We start from the raw sequence: 14,703 nt of genomic DNA on the forward strand, positions 1-14,703 counted from the left end.
TAAGAAGCTATTTAAGAGGTAATAAGTGTTTATCAAAATAGGTTTTAAGTAATTTAAGAAGCTATTTAAGAGGTAATAAGTGTTTATCAAAAATAGGTTTTTAGGTCATTTAAGAGGTAATAGGTTTTATATAAATATTTGTAAAAACTACATGTAAATGATTAAAGCAATTTGACATTAAAACGATTATAAATTCAGGCTAACTGGAGCTTTATATCTTATTTATTTTGCTTGTCTAATCTGATACTATTATTATTACTATTTGTTATTGTTATTATTATTATTCATTCTGTTGTTCAATACCACTGCAGGATGTTTCATGTTGGATTCAAATACAAATTCTGCAGCTGTCAAGAGCAAACACTGTACTTCCATGACCTTGTTGCAATTTATTGTTGTTTTTTTTTACAGACTTTCATAGTTTCATGTGTTTTAGGGCTTCTTTTATTGGACATTGGGTCTTTTTTAGTCATTTTGTGTCTTTTTTAAATCATGTTGTGTCTTTTCAAGTCATTTTGTGGGTAATTTTTTCTCTTTTTATGTCTTTTTAAGTCATTTTGTGTCTTTTTAACATCATCTTGTGGTTTGGGAAACACTGATTGATATTTTCCAACATTTTATTGACCAAACAACTGTCGATTAATCGTTTCAATAATCGTCAGACTAATCGATAATGAAAATAATCGTTAGTAGCAGCCCTAAATGAAAAAAATAACCGAAATAAGCCCAGTTTCTTTGGTAAACTCTCTTTATGGAACAGGCCTCAGATCTGACCAAGAAACAAGAAATGAAGAACTTATGCACCAGAGAGTGTGAACCTAACACACAGTGCATGAAGCCAACACTGCAATCAGTCGAGGATAGTTGCAGGAATACAACTTTGTGAATCAGACAGTTTGGTTTTGCACGACACTGTGAGTTTTCAAGTGTCTCTTCAGGTGATTGAGGCATGTGTAAGTCTTTGCACACAGCTGACAGGCGTAGGGTCGAACCCCTGTATGGTTCATGGTGTGTTTCTTTAATTCAGCGCCTCGTGAGAAACCTTTCCCACATTGAGAACAGGTGTAAGGGCGCTCTCCGGTGTGAACTCGCATGTGAAGCGTCACTTTGCTCGCCATGGTGAACCCCCTCCCACACACCGTACACTTGTATGGTTTCTCCCCCGTGTGGGTGCGTCTGTGTATCTGCAGCTCTCCGGCTGAAACGAAAGCCTTGCCGCAGTCGGAGCACAGGTACGGTTTCTCCCCGGTGTGGATCCTGATGTGTATGGTCAAGTTCCCCGACACGGAGAAGCGTTTCCCACAGTACGTGCACTGAAACGGCCTCTCGCCTGTGTGACTGCGCATGTGGAGGTTCAAGTCGTGCTTGTTCTTGAACGCTTTGCCACAATGGACGCAAATCTGAGTCCTCTGCTGTCTGTGGCGCAGCTCGTGGGCTGTCAAACAGGCAACAGAGCTGAAAAACTTCCCACACTGCCTGCACTGGTTGGACAGCTCTGCAGGATGAACCTTCTGGTGAGACCTCAGGTCACTCATAGTGGGGAACACTTCCCCACACTGTCTGCAGGTGAAGATGCGGTTCTGGGTGTGAGTCAGCTCGTGTTTTTCCAGCTGGTGCATTTTCTTAAAGCTTTTCCCGCACTGAGAACAGTCAAACTTTTGGACATTCTGGACACACTGGTGCTTAAACTTGTCCTTTATTGATTGGAAGCTGTTCCCACATTTGATGCAAATATAAGCAGCTTTTGTGCACTGTGTCCGCCTGTGAGTCGACAGGTCAGAGGTCCTTCTAAAGGCCTTCCCGCACTGAGAGCACTTGTAGGGGTTTTCTCCCGTGTGCAGCCTCTGATGTTCCTGGAGTTCGTAGCGATAAATGAAACACTTTCCACACTGAGAACATTTGTGTGCAACTCTCTTCCTGGGAGGACCAATCACAGAGCTGGACACTACAGGACTCTCAGTAGACGTAGAGGGAGCTTGGTGGAGGTCTGAAGCTCCGTCATCATGAACTCTGTCGCTGCATTCCTCTCCTGTTGTTTGTTCTGCATTGTTGCTCTCCAGAAGGCTTGTTTCCTCCTCAGATGATCTTTCATCCTGAGGAGAAATCTCCTCAGATTCTCTTTGGGCTTCAAGTGTTTGTGTGTCAGATTCTTTGCTGTTGGTCTGTCCAAGTGAAGGGAGGAGAGACAACGAGGAGAAGAGACGCTGCTCTGAGGGAGAATGTGCTGTTTGAAAGGAGAAGTTAAAAATATATTAAGAACTGACATTTTGTGGTTGGGGCTGCCTTGAAAAATATTTTCATTAGCAACTAATTTAGTTAGTACGACGGTGTATTAGGGCCAAGTATGAAAAAAAAATATGGACCCGGGGTGGGGGGGTAATATTTAGAGAAAAAAGTTGCAAAGTTACGAGATTATAGTGGAAAATCTACAAGAAAAAAAAACGCAGATTTACGAGATTATAGTGCCAAATCTACAAGAAAAAAGTTGCAGATTTACGAGATTTAAAGTGGCAAATCTACAAGAAAAAATTTGCAGATTTACGAGATTTAAAGTGTGAAATGTGTGAGAATAAACCTGGCTGGTGTTGACTTACTGCTGGTATCTAATTCTGCCATTTTCTCCCGCTGGCTCTTCATCCTGAGCAGAACTTTGAGCTGGTCTGGTTCACATACACACTGCATGGACTCTTCTAACACAGAAGGAGCATCACTGATCCACTCTGCAGTCTGCAAACAAACACACACAAGTAAACAGACAAACAATCTCTTTGTAAACTGTAATTTTATGGCATTAGTTGTTGTCTTCACCTGCTTAAAGTCTGGTACCAGCAGCAACTCTTCCAGTCTGGTGAAGAACTCACTAACAAGAGTCTCCAGAGCTGAATCAAAGTCCGGCCCAAACTCCACAGGAAACACGTTCTGAAAGGTGAAACATTGAAACTCAAAGCATGAATGTAAAACCTCAGAATATGATAAACAATGTTTCATGTTTCAGCGTGTAAAAACCTGGAGGAAGTGATTTCTCTCTGCTGGCTCCTCCACCAGTCTTTGAACAAGTCGCTCAAAGTTTACTTCAAGAGCTCTGTTACCATGACGACCCTGGAGAGTTAAACACACACAGGATCAATAGGTAGAAGACTTCTTAATCTGCCTTTTATGATCAATGAGTGGAACAGTCACACCAGCCTGTCTGCAGCTTGATGGCTGGAGGCTCTTCAGGCTGGTTCTCAGACCTCTGAGATCCTCTGGAGGTTCACAGCTCAACATGTGGAAGATCATCTGGAGAAGAGTCACAGAGTGAAGATTCACATCATTAACTGCATTTCATCTCACTGGTAACGTCTTTGTTCAATGACAAGAACTCTGAATCTCATCTACAGGAGCATCTCAATACATTAGAATATTATATATTATAAGTTTATTATGTCAGTAATTCAATGAAGCAGGAGTCACTAAAAACACAAGAACCTCCCAGAGGAGCTACCATCAGCACACTGTGTGTGTGTGTGTGTGTCCGTCTCTGTGTGTGTGTGTGTGTGTCTGTGTCTGTGTGCGTGAGTGTGTGTCTCTGTGTCTGTGTGCGTGTCTGTGTGTGTGTGTGTGTGTGTGTCTCTGTATGTGTGTCTGTGTGTGTGTGTGTGTGTGTGTGTGTGTGTGCGTGTGCGTGTGCGTGTTTGTGTGTGTGTGCAGAACAGTTATATTAAATAATATAATCATTGTGAAAAGCTAATAAAAATAGCAGCGATGGAATGTAACTGAGTACATTTACTCAAGTACTGTACTTAAGTACAATTTTGAGGTACTTGTACTTTACTTGAGTATTTTTATTTTATGTAGCTTTATACTTCTACTTCACTACATTTAGCTGACAGCTTTAGTTACTTTCCAGGTCAAGATTTAACATTAAAAACATGATGAATAATAATTAAACCTCATAACAGTATATTAAGTAGTTAAAATGAGCTCTACATTGAGAAAATTAAAACGCTGCTTACATAAATGCATCAATAATAATAATAATTGAAGAATAAACTTGGAATATATAAAACAATCTGAGTGGGTTCATTCTGCATTGCGAGTACTTTTACTTTTGGTACTTTAAGTACAAGTAAAAAAAAACAAGTAAAAGTAAGGATCTGAATACTTCTTCATCACTGAAAAATAGCAACAGTTATTCCACAATCTAGGCCATAAAGTGAACCCGTTTTTCGTTTCATCTCGTTCCCATGTCTGGGCACTAAATAATTTTTGGTTCTTAAAAAAGATATTTTGGTTTTCAACGAGAAAAAAAAAGTTCTCCTCTTGATATCCTGCAGTATTTTTTTAATTTGTGTTTAAAGTCGGGACTATTTCTTGCTTAGCGTAACAATATTTTCGCTCCGAGAGGTGACGTTTTTGTAACGTGCTTCACATTCGACCAATCAGGTAGCCGCGCAGATCCCAGATGGCGATGTCAACAACGTCTAGCGATGAAGAGGAAAGTACTCTAAAACATCTAAAACACCTTAAAAAAGTTCGAAAAAAGAACAACAAAATATGCTACATGCAGACAAATATCAGAAATAATAATAATAATAAAAAAGTTGTGACATGTGTATCTCTGACCTTTGACCTCAAGCCCAGAGTGAGCAGTCCCATCTGTCGCTCTGTCATGACGTCAGGGATGGCTTCGGTTACCATGGAAACAAACTCCTCCACTTTCCCATAATGCACCATGTTCCTCTGACGAACCACCTTCCACATCAGAGCCGTCATCACCCGCAGAGGAGGAACCAGGAGCCTGAGGGAGGACAGGGCCACGGCTCCCTCTGGAGGGGACATTAGTAGTATTAGTATTATTATTATTATCAATTTTGAGGTATTTATACTTTACTTAAGTATTTCTATTTTATGTAACTCTATAATTCTACTTGACTACATTTAGCGGTAACACTTGTACTTTTGCTCCACTACATTTATCTGACAGCTTTAGTTATTATACATTAATATACATTAAAAGCATGACACATAATAATTAAACCTCATAAAAGTATATTAAGTAGTTAAAATGAGCCCTGCATTGAGAAAATTATGTTCATAATTTAATAATAAACTTGAAAATGTAGAACAATCTGAGCATTTAGAGGTAAATATTGTACTTTTGCTCCACTACATTTAGCTGACAGTTTTAGTTATTATACATTAATATACATTAAAACATTATAAATATCATATTAACAATCTATGGGTTAAATGCAGAGGTTGAATTTCCCCATTGTGGGATTAATAAAGTAATTAATCTTAATCTTAACAATATTAAAACATGATAAATATCACATAAACAATCTATCTAACTATTATCATTAGTTATTATCTGCTGGGCTAAACTGGAGCTAATAACAACAACAACAACTGCTTCTTAGAGAAAGTAAAAACTTTCCACCATTATTCTGAATAAATCTACATAAAGGCTTCACCGCCTGGCGTCATTTCTTCTTAGAATAACTGCAGGAATCACTGAGACTGTTTTTGTTTTTTTTGGTATTTTGGTGAAGTTTCTGTTAGCAGGCAAGATAACAACATCAAAACACAGCGACAGGACAAACAACAACAAACAAACGTTACCCATGTTATGGTCCTGGAGAGCTGTGGCAGTTAAAGTGACTCTGAGTTCTGTTTCCTCATAAAAAGAGTCTTCCAGCTGCAGAAAATGAGTTTAAAGCAGAAGAAGCTTTCTGTCACAAATTCTTCTTCTTCTACGACTTCTTCTACGACTTCTTCTGATTCTTCTTCTTCTTCTGAGTTTTATTGTCGGTTGTCAGACCAACAACAGGAGCATTAGCGCCACCTATTGATTGGATGTTGAACAGCAGATAATAATACTGATATAACTAAATAAATTAATAAACGGGAAAAGGGGGGAACAATAGTGTAAATAATAGCATTTTACAATACAAATATAAATAATTAATTACATTCCCTCTATAAGTCCTGTTTAAAACAGTCTTCTTCTTCTTCTTCTTCTTCTTCTTCTTCTTCTTCTTCTTCTTCTGAGTTTTATTGCCGGTTGTCAGACCAACAACAGGAGCATTAGCGCCACCTATTGATTGGATGTTGAACAGCAGATAATAATACTGATATAAATAAATAAATAAATAAACGGGAAAAGGGGGAAACAATAGTGTAAATAATAGCATTTTACAATACAAATATAAATAATTAATTACATTCCCTCTATAAGTCCTGTTTAAAACAGTCTTCTTCTTCTTCTTCTTCTTCTTCTTCTTCTTCTTCTTCTTCTTCTTCTTCTTCTTTGAGTTTTATTGTCGGTTGTCAGACCAACAACAGGAGCATTACCGCCACCTACTGGACTGGAGTGGTGGAGCAGCAGACTGACAGGAAAACAAGGAGAGAAAATAATAATACAGATAAAAATAAAATAAAATAATAAAATAAAATAATAATAATAATAATAAAATTAAGATTAATAAATGATTAAAAGGGGAAAGGGGGAAACAATAGTGTAAATAATAACATTTTACATACAATTATAAATAATTAAATACATAACTAAATTATTTCTATTAGGCCTGTTTCCCTCAGGTAATTAAATAGGGGCTTGTCAAGGTAAATTATCTGTCCATGCAGCAAGATCATTTCCCTCAGATTTACTGTTTATTTGTAGACACACCTTTTTTGCAGTGCAATGCTGGATAAATGAAGTCATATCTTATTTTAATAGTTTTTTTGATGTGGTTGCATTTTACATTAAAGTTGTAGTCGTTATCATTCAGCATCATTCAAAACAAGACTCTTCATGAACATTCTCTATGTTGATCTCCAGTGTTAAAAAATGTTTCATTCATATCCTCATGGAGAAAAACACACCAGTGATTTCTGACTTTTTGGCCTTAATATTATTTAAGATCAGAAGATGGCGCCAGAGCTGCACTCCTCTCTCCTTCTAGAACTAATCAGATCTGCTCACCACAACATGTTGTTGTACAGTGAGTGCACGTGCAGAACTGGCAGCTGTTTACACTTCTAAAGTACAGTTGGGCTGACTTTGTTCACAAACATATACAGCTGCATCCTAATACATTGAAATATGATGTAAAAGTCCATTTCCACAGAATCATTTTAATGGGTCGTTGGTTCAATGCTACAAATATGAATGGCACTTTACCGTGTTGTGTGTGGAAGGTCCCTTTAATTACTTTTTTAAAGTAATTTTGTGTCTTTGTTTGTTCATTTTGTGTCTTTTTTGGTCATTTTGTGTCTTTTCTTTAGTAATTTTGAGTCTTTTTGGCAATTCTGTGTCTTTTTTAAGTCATTTTGTGTCTTTTTTTTGTCATTTTGTGTCTTTTTTTGTCATTTTGTGGCTTTTTTTCATCATTTTATGTCTTTTCTAAGTAATTTAGTTTTTTTTCTCTCATTTTGTATCTTTTTTTGCTCATGTTGATACTGCCTCCAGCGGCCCCCAGGTAACTTGAGTCAGAGAGCGTGGTTTAATGCTTGTGTTTTGCCAGCTGCAGAGGGAGAAAAAAGAGGCGATCAGTGAGAGACTGAGTGTGTAGAGGAGGGGGAGTCAGTCACCCACACACACACACACACACAGTACTGTCCCAACAGCTGAGAACAGAGCAGCTCTCCTTCCTCCTTCCTCCTCCTCCTCCTCCTCCTGCTGCTGCTCCTGCTGAAGCCTCACATGGAGCCACATGTGACAGCCAACACCAACACAGAGAACAGGAGCTCCTACTGCAGGCTGACAGCCAGACAATCAGAGGCAACAGGACCACAACAGGAACACACACACACACACACACACACACACACACACACACACACACATTCTTGTACTTCTATCATTGTGAGGACCCTCATTGGAACAGTGAATTCCCTTGCAACGTTATAATAGTTTTGTATTTTTCATTAGTTTTATTTTTAATTTTGTTGTGAATTTTTGTTTTCAAATTCAGTTAGTTTTAATGAATTTTTGGAGTGAGTTTGCTAGTTTTAGTTTAGTTTTTATTAGTTTTAGTTTTTTGTAATGGGGTATTTGTTGGGTGGGAGATTAAAAGAGGTCACAGTAAATTTTGTCTTTATTTCCTTTGTCTGATCCATCTTCATTATGTATGAAAAAAGTTGACAAAGATGAAAATGAAGGACATTTTCACTATGATTTTAGTTATTTTTGTAACCACACAATACAGTTTCAGTTCATTATCATGATCATGTAACCTTTAACCCTTAAAACAAAGTCTGAAATCTCAAAAAAGCCTTTAAAGAAGTGAGGATGGAAAATGGAAATGTCCTCACTTTGCAAAAATGTCTATATTTCTATAGATATATGATATGTGTTATTATAATATATACGCTGTAAAACGAATGTGTATATACAACATATGTGTTAGTAGATTTTGTAATGATGTATACATATATGTAGAAATGTGTGTAATATGGATTAATATGTGAATAATTTTTGTTTTGTTTTGTTTTTTATTTTTATTATGTTTTGTGTTTTCAACTGTATATTTGATAATGTTGGACCCCAGGAAGAATAGCTGTGGCTTTGCTGCAGCTAATGGGGATCTTAATAATAAACTAAACTAAACTAAACTAAACTCTGTTGGTTAAAAACGTGTTCTGGTCCTCTCTATGTAAGAAGTACAAGAACACACACACACACACACACACACACACACACGGCTTCAAACCTGTAATTAAGGAAACAGCAGAGGTGTAAAGAGGAGTACCAGCACCCTGAGGGGAACCTCGTTGCATCACCCAGGCCAGTGTGTGAGTGAGTTCTAAAGGTCACCATGGTTCTCTGGTTCTCTGGTTCTATGGCTGATGTTGACAACAGGCTCATTGTTAAAGGGAATGTGAACCAATCACACAGCTGCTTGGCTCTTACAGCTCGTGCTGCTCACATGCAGCCTGATAACATCTCTGCTGTTCAGAGTTAGAGTTGTGTAACAGACTTTGTGTTCTCGTCTGCAGCTCCGCTTGCTTTTACTGTACTGTAAAACAATAATGCATTTATGGGTTATGTTGTGTAAGGACACAAAAAGCAAAACAAATATGACATAATGTACTAATTAAATGACTTATCTACAGTCGTGAAAAAAAATTATGAGAACATTGTTTTCTTCAGTTTCTTGTTTAGTTTAATACCTGTTTTTTAATTTTAATAATAAAAATAGCTGATAAGAGTTTAATTTAATAGCTGATATCTGGACATTTAACATGGTTTTATTGATAATGATTTTGGTTATTATATTATATTATATATTATATAATATATAATATATATTATATATATATTATATATATATATATATATATATAATTTTATTTTATTTTATTTTATTTCATTTTATTTTATTTCATTTCATTTTAACGTGGTTTTATTCATAATGATTTTGGTTATTATATTATATTATATATATTTTTTTTATTTTATTTTATTTTATTTCATTTCATTTTATTTTATTTCATTTTAACGTGGTTTTATTCATAATGATTTTGGTTATTATATTATATATATATATATATATATATATATATATATATATATATATATATATATATATATACATTTTATTTTATTGCATTTTATTTAATTTAATTTAATTTAATTTCATTAATTCGTTAATTATTTCATTTATTTTTTATTTATTTATTTTTTGGAGTGAGGTACTTGAAGTCATTTTGGTTTGGATGGTGCTTTATTTTTCCTATCTGTTGCGATATCTTTGTGAATATAGAGAGCACTCATATGTTATTTATGTTTTTGTTTTGATAAAAATCAATAAAATCTATTTTTAAAAAAAGTATTTACATTTTACAATTTAAACAAGTAGAAATATAAAAAGTATTTACAAATATAACAACAGAACTTTAACTGGCTTTCTCAGCTTGTCTACATATCATATATAAATAAAGTTATTACTGTAAATAAAACGTGTATTTTCAATAAATAGATGGACTCCAGAGGGTTAAAGGCAGAAATGACCTCACATTTCCTATTTTTACTGTAATATTTTGTTTGTATGTATGCATGCTTGTTATTCAGTGATAAAGACATCAGTAACAAAATTTCTCCAAATCTTATATTTGCAGTATTTACTTGCAAATAATTCAAAGTGAGAGTATATGGAGTCCTCTTCATGATATACAGTATGCATGGTATTATCCTATATCAGGGATTCCCAAACTTTTTCAGATAAAATGCAATAAGAGTTTTTATAGCCATATTAAAGGTGGAGGATGATGACAGGCTCAGGATCAGAGGCAGAAAGCAGATCAGTTGGGAAAATGTTATAATATTTTGAGCTGCGTTGAACAAAAATTGCAGCAAATTTAAATGAGCGTGGAGTGAACACAACCCCGTCATCATAACACAGGCTGGAAAAATGATACAAGAACAAGAAGATAACTTCTTCTACGCTTCATTATAAGATCAAAACAAGCAAAAATAGATGCAAAAATGACCAAAGATGACACAAAATTATCAAAATAGACACAAATTGACCAAAAATACATGTAAAAATTACCAAACAACCAAAAGATAGATGCAAAAATGACCAAAATAGATGCAAAAATGAACAATAAATGACACAAAATTGAATAGCCTGTATTTATCAATTAATTAATAACACGTCTTTATTGTGTGGGGGGAAAAAATGTAATTGTGTAATTATCAGACCGCCATTACATTTTTCATCTCGCGCCCCCCCTAGCAGCAGCTCACGCACCCCCAGGGGTCCACGCACCACACTTTGGGAATCCCTGTCCTATATATTACCAGGGTTAATGATGACTACAGGTCCTCTGAATGAGTTTTCAGAGAGCACCCTCGGGCTCCAGGATGTTTGTGGAGATAGGATATCACCTGGACGGAGCCCAGGATCAGCCAGACGAACACTTGGCCCCCAGCCCAGCGTCAGGCTGTTACAGGAAGCTCTCTGGTGTCGGCCCCCGGCCCCCGGCCCCCGGCCCCCTGAAGGCCCCTGAAGCCACAGCGCTGCACACACAAAAGGACGGCAGTTGATGCATCACTTAAGGTGTCACTGTTGTGAAATCTAACCCCGAGTCTCTATCTGATGGCATTTTCCAGAGTGGAGAAAGTGAGTCAGAGTCTCTTTGATGGCAGTTTAACACACAGAAAACACATTTTCACAACAAGCTTCTTACTGATGCATGAACACCAAATATTGAGCCAAAAGTTTGAAGTTATTTTCACATGTCATTTCTGTATATATATATATATATATTTCTGTATATCCATTTTTACAATGATGCACAAAACTTGATGAAAATAAATGTAAATGTTTTAAAATTTTTAAGAAATTCAAAAAGGAAAATGTATAAAATGAACGTTATTTTAATGTTGCGGTAAGGACATTTTGTAAGAAAAAGTGATGAAAACTATAAAAAAATAAACATTTTCCAGATTAAAATCTTAACGATTATATACAATTTTGTGTACCTGTTAATATGTATTACAGACTCTGATGGTTAAAATTGAAATTCATCAAGGTTGATTTTTTTAATTTGGGAGAGTCAAAAGTGACCGTAGTTGCAGGAACACCCATGTGCTGTTTTACAGTATGTACGCTCTTCTGGCTCTTCTCTCAGAGCAACAGTTTGTATAATATCTTCCCACATATGACCTATTTTATTATATGTATATATATGTATGTTGAAATGTGTGTTGCGGTAGTTTTAAACATGTGGTTTACATTGTGAAGCGGAACTCCTTGGTTAAGTTAAGGCTGTGGTGGTTTGGATTACAATAAATTCTTATATTCTTCAGTTCTACGTGACTGTACGTCTGATTCCCCTTTTTGACCAACGCAAACCTGGTTCTTTTGTCGGGCTGGTGCTTGTTCTGGTGTTGGTTCTGATGCTGGTTCTGGTGCTGGTTCTGGTTAGCGAACTTTCTCAGAACCTGTTTTTACGTCTCCACAGGCGGAGAGCCCCGTTATTCATCACTGTAAGAGTACCAGCAGTTTGATATAGAGGAGTCAGAAAAGAGTACCGGCGGTTTAATATAGAGATGTCAGAAAAGAGTACCGGCAGTTTGATATAGAGGAGTCAGAAAAGAGTATCGGCAGTTTGATATAGAGGAGTCAGAAAAGAGTACCGGCAGTTTGATATAGAGGAGTCAGAAAAGAATAACAGCAGTTTGATATAGAGGAGTCAGAAAAGAGTACCAGCAGTTTGATATAGAGGAGTCAGAAAAGAGTACCGGCAGTTTGATATAGAGGAGTCAGAAAAGAGTACTAGCAGTTTGATATAGAGGAGTCAGAAAAGAGTACCCGCAGTTTTATGTAGAGGGGTCAGTAAAGAGTACCAGCAGTTTGATATAGAGATGTCAGAAAAGAGTACCAGCAGTTTGATGTAGAGATGTCAGAAAAGAGTACCGGCAGTTTGATATAGAGGAGTCAGAAAAGAGTACCAGCAGTTTGATATAGAGGAGTCAGAAAAGAGTACCGGCAGTTTGATATAGAGATGTCAGAAAAGAGTACCAGCAGTTTGATATAGAGGAGTCAGAAAAGAGTACCGGCAGTTTGATATAGAGATGTCAGAAAAGAGTACCGGCAGTTTGATATAGAGGAGTCAGAAAAGAGTACCAGCAGTTTGATATAGAGGAGTCAGAAAAGAGTACCAGCAGTTTGATATAGAGGAGTCAGAAAAGAGTATAAGCAGTTTGATATAGAGGAGTCAGAAAAGAGTAACAGCAGTTTGATATAGAGGAGTCAGAAAAGAGTACCGGCAGTTTGATATAGAGATGTCAGAAAAGAGTACCGGCAGTTTGATATAGAGGAGTCAGAAAAGAGTACCAGCAGTTTGATATAGAGGAGTCAGAAAAGAGTACCGGCAGTTTGATATAGAGATGTCAGAAAAGAGTACCAGCAGTTTGATATAGAGGAGTCAGAAAAGAGTACCGGCAGTTTGATATAGAGATGTCAGAAAAGAGTACCAGCAGTTTGATATAGAGGAGTCAGAAAAGAGTACCGGCAGTTTGATATAGAGATGTCAGAAAAAAGTATGTGCAGTTTGATATAGAGAGGTCACAAACGAATACCAGTAAATAGTCTGAACCAAGTTTTCAGGCTTAAATGTTAAACTCTGAACACTCACTGAAGGTTTGCACTTAATTAAAACCTAAAAAACTGATATAATTACTTCAGACATTAATCCCCAAATAATAAAAGACCTGAAGTCAGAATAAAAGGATGATTCATAAAGCCAAGAACACCACTGACATCAGAAACGATGACAATAAGGACTGCAACAATGTTGACAATGTTGATGATGATAGCAATCATGCTGCTGCTGCTGCTGCTGCTGCTGCTGCTGCTGCTGATGATGATGATGATGATAAGGGCAAACCATAGACGGGGCAAACAAAATAGAAGCGGCTGGACTATATTTGCCCGGCGACCATGGTGACGACGGTCATAACATGACATCAGAGTTTATGTATAAAGGAGCCGACTCATGTGAACATGTGACATTTCTAACACATCCAACCATTCAGAGACAGAGAGGGAACGTATATTCTCCATTTTTCACTGTCATGAGGGAGTGAATCACTATCTGTCTATCTGTCTATCTAGAACAGGGGTGGGCAACTGGAGGCCCGGGGGCCGCATACGGCCCTCACCCTCACTTGAAGTGGCCCTCAGTACAACTACATGCATTTGAGCATGAAAACTTAAAAGTTCAGTGTAAAAATGCACAAAATTACTTCTTGCAATTAATGTTGGTCTGCTGTTCTTGCACTGAAAAAATAAAAATTACAGTAAGTGGTTATTTTTTATTTGCTTCAAACCTTTTGTATTCCTATTTATACTGTTAAACATGCATTTGAGCATGAAATATGTTAAGTTACTGCACTGTTAACATATTTAAAATTGCATAACATTTTTATCATATCTGGTTAACCCTCTGGAGTCTGAGCCTATTTTGTCCATTTTTGAATCCTTTTCATGTCTTTTCGTGTCTTTGTAAGTCATTGTGTCTTTTTTGGTCATTTTGTATCTGTTATTGTGTCTTTTTTTTAGTTATTTTGTGTCTTTTTTTGGTCATTTTGTGTCTTATTTTGGTCATTTTGTGTCTTATTTTGGACATTTTGAGTCTTTTTTTAGTCATTTTGTGTCTTTTTTTTGACATTTTGTGTCTTTTTTTAGTCATTTTGTGTCTTTTTTTTGACATTTTGTGTCTTTTTTTAGTCATTTTGTGTCTTTTTTGTCATTATGTGTCTTTTTTTTGTCATTATGTGTCTTTTTTAGTCTTTTGTGTGTATCTTTTGTTTTGTCTTTTTTTTTTAGTTATTTTGTGTCTTTCTGTGTGGGTTTTTTTTTTTTGGTCATTCTCTCTTCTCATTTTGTGTCTTTTTTTTATCTTTTTGTGTCTTTTTTGGTCATTTTGTGTCTTTTTTTGGTCATTTTAGAGGTAAATTTACAGTAGGGCTCCACGCTGCTTTGTTTTCTAGTCTGGATGGAGGCAACAAGTCTGGATTATTTGGAGCTTTTGGACACTCTCACTTTTGTCTTTTTTTGCTCATTTTGTGTCTTTTTTGTCATTTTGTGTCTGTTGTGTCTTTTTTGGTCATTTTGTCTTTTTATGTCATTTTGTGTCTTTTTTTGGTCATTTTGTGTCTTTTTTGGTCATTTTGTATCGTTTTTTAGTCATTCTGTTTATTTTTTT

At 36.3% G+C, this 14,703-nt stretch overlaps 2 protein-coding genes across 2 annotated transcripts in view; one reads left to right on the forward strand and one right to left on the reverse strand.

Moving 5' to 3' along the window:
- LOC131980453 (cysteine/serine-rich nuclear protein 1-like) overlaps positions 1 to 14,703 on the forward strand; it is a 158,968-nt gene that overhangs the window by 122,919 nt on the left and 21,346 nt on the right. The gene's annotated exons all lie outside the window — the stretch shown is intronic.
- zgc:171422 (uncharacterized protein LOC100001353 homolog) lies at positions 629 to 5,737 on the reverse strand. The gene is made up of 7 exons (XM_059344698.1): positions 5,605 to 5,737; positions 4,606 to 4,808; positions 3,187 to 3,279; positions 3,007 to 3,099; positions 2,809 to 2,919; positions 2,595 to 2,727; positions 629 to 2,224 (listed from the first exon to the last, which is right to left on the reverse strand). The coding sequence occupies exons 1-7, from the start codon at positions 5,606 to 5,608 to the stop codon at positions 888 to 890; spliced, it is 1,974 nt and encodes a 657-aa protein (XP_059200681.1). The 5' UTR covers positions 5,609 to 5,737; the 3' UTR covers positions 629 to 887.

The sequence above is a fragment of the Centropristis striata genome, chromosome 11 (assembly GCF_030273125.1).
Source record: "Centropristis striata isolate RG_2023a ecotype Rhode Island chromosome 11, C.striata_1.0, whole genome shotgun sequence".
Lineage (NCBI taxonomy): Eukaryota > Metazoa > Chordata > Actinopteri > Perciformes > Serranidae > Centropristis > Centropristis striata.